The sequence below is a fragment of the Schistocerca cancellata genome, chromosome 4 (assembly GCF_023864275.1).
Source record: "Schistocerca cancellata isolate TAMUIC-IGC-003103 chromosome 4, iqSchCanc2.1, whole genome shotgun sequence".
Taxonomy (NCBI): Eukaryota; Metazoa; Arthropoda; class Insecta; order Orthoptera; family Acrididae; genus Schistocerca; species Schistocerca cancellata.
The window spans coordinates 804772598-804782596 of NC_064629.1; the positions used below are offsets into that span (position 1 = coordinate 804772598).

Genomic DNA, 9999 nt, shown 5'->3' on the forward strand with positions numbered 1-9999 from the left:
ACCTACCAACATTTTTCAGAACTTCCGCTTGCTTTGCACTCGATTCTAAGCCGCAGGCGGTTTTTTGGATTACAAAAACCAGAAAAAAAGTGTGGCTTAGATTCGAGAAAATATGGTATGTCATTATTTTTCTTCAAATTCTATTCTCATAAATGTGTTTGTTTTTGACTTAAATGTTAATGTACCAATCAGACCAGAAGAGGCTCCATGAGTCAGTTGCATATCCTTCCCAAAAATTCCCTGATAAAGTACCCTGCAATTCCAAAAGCTAGTAATTTTTTTTACCTGTTTTTAATTTGTTTATCGGCAGTATTGAAATTTCACCTACTGAAGTACTATCCACCCTTTCTGTCTCCTTACAATCTTACCAGTTTAACAATTTAATTCTCCTTTTGGTAAAAATTAATTTGACTGCCCAAATCAAAACATGCATGCAGTAATACTGTTAGAATATTACATATGTATGAAACATATTGTAATGATTGATTTCAGTCCATTTTATGTTTTAGGACACACCAAATAAGACTTCACAACACAGTCCTGTGCCTATTATTAAGGCGGTGCGGTGTGAACATTCAGACAATTCTTTGGTAACAACCCCTAGGTCTTATTTTTCCACTCCATATCTTAGGAATGGCCATATTATATCAAATGCTGGGAATATGCCACAGATGAGAGAATTACTCTTCAGTAAATCAAATGCAACATTAGTTGGATTACTAGAGCGGCTGGATGAAGTCATAGAACAGTGCTCAAAAGCACAAGCTGCAGGAGGTGGAGCCTGCATGGATGAAGCAAGGTTTCAGGCAGCTAAGGAGTTACTCACAAACGAAGCACGGCAGTTGGTTACAGCATCAAAACTTTTTGTTAAGAGTGCAACAGATGCTTCTGGAAAGGATCTAACAGAAAATCTGGCCAACTGCCTGTACCACCTACGACGGCTGACTGATCTTGCTTCAGATGTGACTGTGCATACAACTTCACCTTTGCAGACAAGGAATCTTATTGTAAAAATTAGAGATGTTACAGAAATGTTCAATGAAACAGTCTCATCTGCTTTAGGAATGACTGAAGTCCCAGAAACTTTACTGCTACACAGAGCAGAGAGTCTGGCTAGTGTGCTTGCCACACTGTTACGAAGTTTGAGGGTCTTTTCTCCATAGCACAAGAATTAGCATAACTAGCTTAGAGTGAAACTTGTAGATCAAGAATAAGATACTCATTTCTGTCTGTTAGTTGATATATAGCTTGTATGTACCATAAATAAATCAACACATAAACTACATGTATTTTGCTGCTTCGCAGCAAGTTTGCTAGTTTCTAACAATGACCAATTGTGTGTACAGTGTAAATTTTGGTTTTTACTTTTTGTTATTACATTAGTCAGAAAGACAAAAAAGTGAGCATAATAAATAATACTTTACATCATGGCAGCACAAAAGGAAGAGCACTGAGAATGAAGAACATCTGTAGTAACAATATACATTTTTTATGGAGCAGAAATGATTCCCTATGTAATTAAAGAGTTGAGGTTTTTAATGCAATTGTAATTAAAGTATGTAGATTCCACAAGGAGTTTTTCACTGTCATGAGAGGTGATTATTACTAAAGAAACTGTTCCAATTTGTGTCAATATAGATAGCAGAAAACTATCAAAATCAGTACTGCACAGTATTTCAACAAAAAAAATACTTCTTCTGCTTTTAAATATATTCATTTTTCATTGTTTCTGAGAGAACTGATGACCTTTAGGAACTGATAATTTCATTTATCAGCTAAAGAAAATTACATGATGATTCTTCATTGTTAAACAGAAGCTTCTAAAGTGCTTGCCAGTTTAAAAGATGTAAAATATATAAGACTGAACACACCTTTTCTTACTTCTTCTATATAATGCTTTCTCTAGAAATCAGAATTTCTTTTCCAGCATGTATCATTAACTTTTTGGTTTGTTATTCCACTTTAAATTGCTCAACAGTTGTATTTAAATTTTTGGTTTGGTGAAATAACCATTTAGGCTCATAGATATAGTTACACCATCAATGTTGTTATAGCCTTCAAACATCTGTCTTAGCCTAGTAGTAAAGTTTTATAACAGATTCATCTGTGTTTCCTTGGAGTGTTTATGGCAGCCATATACAAACACTTAATCAGCATAACTACCAGTAGGGAAATTGTCACACTGCTTTCACACTTAGCACAGCAAGAAGTTTTCAGAATCCAGTATTAGCTGAAAGAAAGAAGGGCTCAAGGAATACCAGTCTATAGGTGAAGATCATCACAAGCTTGTTTAACATTATTCCAGTTCACATTGTTTTCAGACAGACTCAACACTTCTCCTAGAAAATTGAGAATGGCCTCCCTTCATTATGTTGGAAGTATCAGATGGATAAAACCTCCCTCCATATCTCTCAAAGCATTGTCTAGTGGAAAGAAACAGACTGTATCTCTACGTTAACAAAATAGTTGACTGTGTGGCAAGCATTCCAGAAAGTTCTCTTTACACTATTCATCAAGCAGCAGGTGTCCTGCCTTGCCACAGTAGAAATACAGTTTAGTTTCATTTAATAAGAACATATGATCTAGTTGACTAGATTTTTACTTTCTTAATGTGACAACTCTGACATAATATCTGTACCGAAACTAACCATAGATACCAGTTGACAATTTTTAGGTAATCTCTCCCACCACACTCCCTCCCTGTACCGAAACTAACCTTACGTACAATTTACAATTTTTAGGTAATCTCTCTATCTCTCTCACTACACTCTCTCCCTCCCAATACAAACATTATTCTCCAAATAAAAAAAGAGGAAGTATCACCTTGAATAAAAACTGTTATGGCACCTATAATGAATTCCATATGCATGACTTACAATTATGTGTGGTATCTATATTAAATTCTTGAAAACAGCCACAAGTCACACTTCGTATATTTTATTATTTATAAAAAGTTATTACTTATAATAAAGATACAAAGTGTGACTTCTGGCTGTTTTCAAGTACTTAGTTTTAACAGTTGCTCCCCCTGCAGGCAATACCTGCTCTTGATGTATCTATATTAGTTAATTTTACAAAAGTTTTATTTACTGGTACTCAGAAAAAGTATACATATTAAGAAAAAAGTGTGGACATTATAGAACATTTAGGTCAGAATAGTCTTCAGTGAGAACACTGTCTACAGTATTTTCTGCTATGCCATTTCAATCAGTTTTAAACTTATATTAATTTTACGCTGTGACTGATTTACAGTTCAATAAAAATATGAAGCTTTTCTATTTATTCATTCCACGAAATACCAATGGTGTACATAACTTTTCAGTTTAACAGTTCTTCACTATAACCTAGAATAAGTCTTAAAAGTACAAATCATGCACTACTTGTAGTAAGAAATTGTCAGTTTATTTGATATTTTTAGTGTTTTTTATTTCAAGAGGATGAAGATAACAATGACAATATTTACCAGACTTTTCTTGTATTTTTTTATTAAGAAAGCTATTTATACTGGAAGTTATTACTTTTCTGTACAATTAAAACATTCAAGTATACTTTGCATTTTAACATAATTCAAAATGTTTGATAAAACTAGTCATTAATTTCTCATTGTCTATTTATATGTCTGTGTGTGTGTGAGTGTGTGTGATAACACACACACTTTTTTTACTTTGTAAGAATAAGTTTTTGCCCAATATGTATGTAATAGTATGTAATAATTGTGTGTGTGTGTGTGTGTGTGTGTGTGTGTGTGTGTGTGTGTGTGTGTTAGCACAACCTGTGTCAAAGAAAAATACCTGTAAAAGATACATTATTATGAAAACAGAGTTACAAATAATCCTGTTCATCAGGTGTACAGATGGTTTATCATTGTTGATATACTACTGAAACAATAGCTTTAAAATTGTGTAGTTATTAAGCCTTCTTTTGTACCAAAGTTGTGATAACTTTTAAAAATGGTGATGTATAAATCCCATCTGTTGGGAAAGGGTTGTTTCTTGGATGTTGTCGATTTCTTTCACTTTCATACTTATCTGTAAAAGTTGTGAACTTACATAATTTAATTTGACTAAATCAACATTACTTACAAATATTGTAATATCTCAGTATCATTGGCAGTCAGAACAAATGAAGATGAATTATTAATAAAATATGTACTGAAGTTACTGGCAATGAGACTTGTTTTTTAATTCCTTTGGAACATCTTGTTGAAATGATATAGCCCATACCAGTGTAAGTTGGGAAACATGACACTTTCACAGCTGAAGTCATCAACTACTGCTTGTCTTACACCTTCAGCTATTTTTGCTCCCACAGACGTATAACATTCACAACAGCAAGAAGCAGCCTCCAAAGGAATGGTGCATTGCATTCCCAGCAGGCTTTTATGGCTGCTACAACTGCTAACTTGGCTCTATGGATTCCGACACACTCCTGTACATAGCAGAACAATACATTTGAGTGAAAGATAAGGTTTTCTCCTCATGATTGATTGTAGACACTAACAGTCAGGTTGATGTGATGTTCCTTAATTTATGGAAAGTACTAGGTAAAGTTCCAGACTTGCTACCTAAAGAACAAAACAGAGTGTATGGAATTTTAAATCACTTTTGTGATTTGATGAAACATTTCCTACCAAACAGAACACAGCATGTCATAATCTTCATGCAGAAAAGCGGTTTAAAGGTACCCCAAGGTAGTTTTAGTACCATTACTGTTTACATCATATATAAATGTCCATGTGAATAATGTCAGAACCTTCATGAGCCTGTTGTGTACAGAAAAGTCACAATTCTGTAAAATTGTAGTGAAATAGGGAAGACCTGCAGAAGGCCAATGCTTGGTGCAGGGATTGGTTGTCAACCCCCAGCACAAAAAAGTAACATATTGTGCATAAATAGGCAGAAAGGCCCATTATTTCTTGATTACCCAGTGGCTGAACATTTACTGGGCACAGTGACATACATTTACATATTTGTGAGTCTGCATACAGAGTGATTTAAAGTGAAACAATAACATAACACTAAATGTAGGAAGGCAGAAGCCATACAGAGTCATTGGAAGATCCCTCAGGATGACAGATGTAGCCTACAGAATCCTCGCTCAACCAATACCAGAGTGTTGCTCCTCATTCTGTGATGCTTACCAGGTACGACTGATAAAGGATCCAGAGGATGGCAGCACATTTCATTGCATGTTAGTTTAATAAGTGTGAGAGCATTATGGAAAACTTCAGCCAACTACATTGGCAGACGCTACAAGAGCCGTAGTGTGAATCATGGTATGATTTACTGTTAAAAATCAATCAACATACTGCTTCCTCCTGCATACATCCCACAGAGAGTAAAATGAGAAAGATTTGATTTCTTTTGGAGGCTTACTAACAGTAATTCTTCCCATGCACCATTTGTCAATGAAACAAGAAAGTGGAAAGTGACAGTGGTACATGTAGTGCCTTCTGCCACACACCATAATGTGATTTGTGGAGTATAGACATAGATATAAGTTTCTGGGTTTCTAGCTGGGCTGATGTTTCCATTTTGCACATAATATTTCAGTTACAGACCTAGTCATCATCATCTTCTTCTTCAGGTGTGCCAAACAGTAGTCTTTATGTGTACTGCTGCTTGGATTCCAACAAAACTGAGAGAGAGAAGTGGTGCTGCACCCCAATTTGTAATGAGCATCCATTACTCCCTTATATGCACATTTGGGGTTATTCATTGAAATATTGTGCACAAAATGAAATCACCAACTCAGCTAGAAAATACTCCCTTTGTCACTTTTCCAGGCTGTACCAATATACATGATTCATCTCCAGCTATTACATTTTTAAAAACTTGTGCTTGGTGTGGGCAGAGTCCATCATTTTTCCTGAAATGTCTCGGGTGAGTTGTTTGTTCCACCAAAAGCAACTTGAACAAAAATTTTGCAGACATCAAGTAAACTTGCATCCAGGGAATCAATGCTGAGCCCAACTTCTTCAGGAATTTCTCATATAGAGAAATGATCTACATTGCCAGAAAATCAATTATTACCCCTGGAAAGATGACATTCATTTTAATCTGGGAGATGTAATATGCCACCTGGGGGATAGTAGGTGTACAGATAATGGTTTGAACATAATCTGCCAACAGACAGCATAGTGATAAAGCTACCAGGGCACTATCTGTGTTTACTCTAAGGAATTCTCACAACCAGAAGGCTTAGTGTGGTGCAAATGTGTGAAGCAAGCAGGCAACCATGCCACAGAGATGCAATCGTGCTTCATACAGCCAACTGACCTAGTTTGAAAGTGGCTTCCCAAGTGGCAGGATTGTTCTTTTGGAGAAACGCCACACAAGTTGAATGTGCTGTGCCAGTTGTGCAACAACACTGGTCTCAGTGGTCACGTGAACATTTTCACACCCGTAGACAAGGTTCTTGACATCCACGCAGCACAGATGCCCACCAGGATCATTGTATTGTAAGGGCAGCAGTGGCAGGTCGTGCAGCTATCACAGCACAGATAAAGGGGCTTGTGAGCCCGGATGTGTCAGCACAACTGTTACATTCCGGATATTGGTAGTGGGACTACAGGCACACAAATCTCTAGCCTGTTTTCCACTCACACCACAGCATCAATGTGCACAGATCAAATGGTGTTGTCAGAAGATAACTTGGAAGATGAAATGACATGCCTTGGTCTCTAGCACTGAAAGCAGATTCTTTCTGCATGCAAGTGATGGTCATCTGTGCATACAAGGAAGACTTGGTGTGCACTGTCTCATAGAGTGCATTTGTCCAAGACACATTGGCCACCCCAGACCTTATGGTCTGGGGTGCAATAAGCTACAACTCTCGTTCACCTTTGGTGTTTCTGGATGGGGAACTAACCAGCTCTTGGTACATGCAGAATGTTGTTACACCCATTCTTTTGCCATTCTTGCAACAGGAACGTGATGTGTCATTCCAGTAGGATCATGCTCACTCACACACTGTCCGTGAAACTCGACGTGCTCTGCAAGGTGGGAAGCAACTTCCTTGGCCAGCACGATCTCGATGAGAAGTGACTTGTGTGACTTGTCAACGAATAATTCTTACAGAACTACATGAACAGTACAAGCAGTCATGGAATAACATATTGCAGGACAGTATTCACCATCTGTACAATCAACTGGATGCCAGAATCAGCACCTGTATTGCCACCCATTGAGGCTACACCACATACTAATTTGGGTTTTTCAGCACGGGTAGATACCTAGCACCTCAGAACTGCTTGTGCTATTTATCTGTAAATGTAATCATTTCATGTGCTCCATATGCACTGTTGCAACAATAAATCCTGAGTTAACTGAAAACCTCTAAAAGAGTGTACTAATTTTTTTTTTCTTGTGGTGTATTATCAGAATTTTCACCAACTCAATAATATTCATATGCTGAGCAGTGTGTAGTCTCTCAGAATGCTGATCACTCTCCAATGATTTCCAGCCATTTTTCAACCTCTCTTTAATTCATGTTTCTCCCATAGGGTTATATAAACACTTTTAAAAATTTAAGAATTTTCATTTTGAAAATCAGAAATGTTTTGACAAAATTTTATGTAGAATATGTGTCCAAGGTGTGTATCCATCTCAAACAAACTGGAAGTTCAATGAATACATGGAATATCACCTCACAAAAGAGCTCTGAACAGGAAATAATGCACTCAATCACAGAGCAAAACCTCAAGAATGTACATGAAGATGTCTCACTGGACTGTGAAAAGGTGTGTATGGGCATGTGTGTGTTTAATGAGTTATGTTTTCTGTCAGTACATCTGTTCAAGCACTTGTGAGATACTAAGGCAGTCCAAGCAGACATGAAAATTCGTACTCAGGTGACTTCTCGTCTGCTCCAGTGCTTTCAGAGTTGCAAATAGTTCTACACTACATGGGGTGATCAGACCAGTCTGAAAAGCTTGCAAGGGTGCTGCAGGGCAGGTTGTGCTGAGAAATAACTGTTAAGAAAAAATTCAATATGTTGCACCATTTCCAAGTTAATTATCATTTAAGTTAGGCAATCAGGCCATTACACACATAAACTGGAATGGCCTGCCAGATACAGTTAGTGTCAGTTGTTCTCGTAGCATAGATGACAGCATGCAAGACTGCTCAGCCTTTGCCATGAGTTCAGTTCTTACTGCTGTTCCTCACCAAACTTATGTATCGCTCTCGCTCGGTTTTAGGAAACCAAACAAAGTACACATTTGGAGACACCTTTTCTGGCAGCTACTTGAATTTGCTCATGCATTGGCCTGATTGGCTAACTTCAATGGTAATTAACTCAAAAATGGTGCAACATCAGATTTTATCTTAACAATTATTTCTCAGCACAAGCTACCCAGCAACACCCTTAGAAGGTTTTCAGACTGTTCTGACCACCCTGTGTAGTGTGTTCAAAAATTAAATGCCCAAGCTAACAAATATTATGACAGAGTTGACAACAAACATATTTCATTAAGCAACCAGTTGTTGGAAACCCATACTGAGTGGGTACTAAGCATTGTAAGTACACCTATGTTGAAGGGTAAAAAACACAGAAACTACCTTCTTGAAACATTGTTAGACCAAAGTTTATTTGACATACATAGTGTAGTGGTGTCATGATGTTGCCATTGAGTCAATAAACAGTGTGTAACACTGTAGTGCCTATTTGATACTTGCAGTATGTGATATGGAGTGCTACACATGAAAATAATTGAGACATACACTTTGTTTACAGTGCAGCTGAGGACTATAATCGAAGAGCTCAGCAAATGTATCACAAACATTTACATGCATGGAGATGTCTGTGTTATTGCACATTTACTGGAGTCCAAATTGGCTGGGAAATACCTGCACATTTACTGGAGCCCACAATTGGTTGGGCAATACCTACACATTGATGACACACAGTCAAAAATATTTATATAAGCAGTTTTTGCGTACATGAGATCAGTGCTTGTGAGTTGTTACTGCAGACTACTTCCTTTGTAATTTTAAGTCTGCAGATCCCCTATAGGAAACTTTCAGCTATTTATGAGAAATCTAGATGCATTATTGAGGCACCTGTCAGATGAGAAGAAACTGTTAGTAGTTTGTGGAGATTTCGGTGTAGGTTTCTTAAAAGTTACAAACAGGGAAAAATGAACTGGAATCATTATTTAGGTGTTTCAGTCTAATTCCAGTGCTTAATTTTACAACTTGTGTGCAGTAAGATAGTATGCTCCTGATTGATAACATTTTTATAGATGCACACACACATACAGAACACACTAGACATTTGCCGCTGAACACAGCACTCCCTGTTACGTTGATACAGGCTCTGCACTGAAATTGATGATACTCATTTTGAACATTTATTGTAATGCTGAACACTATAATAAAGCACTTAAACACATTTAACATTCATCCTCAGTTGCATCCAATGACCTCCTGGACACTCCACACTCACTCAGTTGCAGTCCCGACAACTAGCTACGTGAAATATATTTGTTGTTGTCTATACCTTCATATCTGTCAGTTTGGGCATTGAATTTTTGAACATACTATATATAGTAGATTCATTTGGAAGGGGGAACTAAAATATATGTCTGGGGAAAAATGGTAATAATAATAATAATAATAATAATAATAATAATAATAATAATTTTATTGTCTTTAAGCCATTACAGCAATAGACAGTCATACACATAATACAATACAGTACATGCTATAAAAGAACAGAATTGTTATTAACGTTACAGTTTAATATCACAGGTCATGAAATCCTTTATACTGTAGAATGGGTTTACAACTAACCAGTCATAAAGTGTTTGTTTGTATTGTTGCTCTGATAAATTTTGTATAGCTTGTGGAAGTTTGTCAAATAATTTGTGGCCCATAAGTTCATAACTGTTAACTGATTTTGACGGTCTGTGGTAGGGCGTGAAGATGCAGCTGTTTGTCCTAGTGTTGTAACAATGTATATTTGCCCTGCATTTTACTTTAGGTAAGTTCTTTTTTT

At 36.8% G+C, this 9999-nt stretch overlaps 1 protein-coding gene across 1 annotated transcript in view; it reads left to right on the forward strand.

The window, feature by feature from the left end:
- Nucleotides 1–4160, forward strand: part of LOC126184733 (uncharacterized) — a 311881-nt gene extending 307721 nt beyond the window's left edge. Inside the window, exon 24 of the mRNA XM_049927270.1 lies at nt 510–4160. Coding sequence (XP_049783227.1) covers nt 510–1163 — 654 coding nt within the window. The 3' untranslated portion in view covers nt 1164–4160. The remainder of the gene's footprint in view (nt 1–509) is intronic.
- The last annotated feature ends 5839 nt before the right edge of the window (nt 4161–9999 follow it).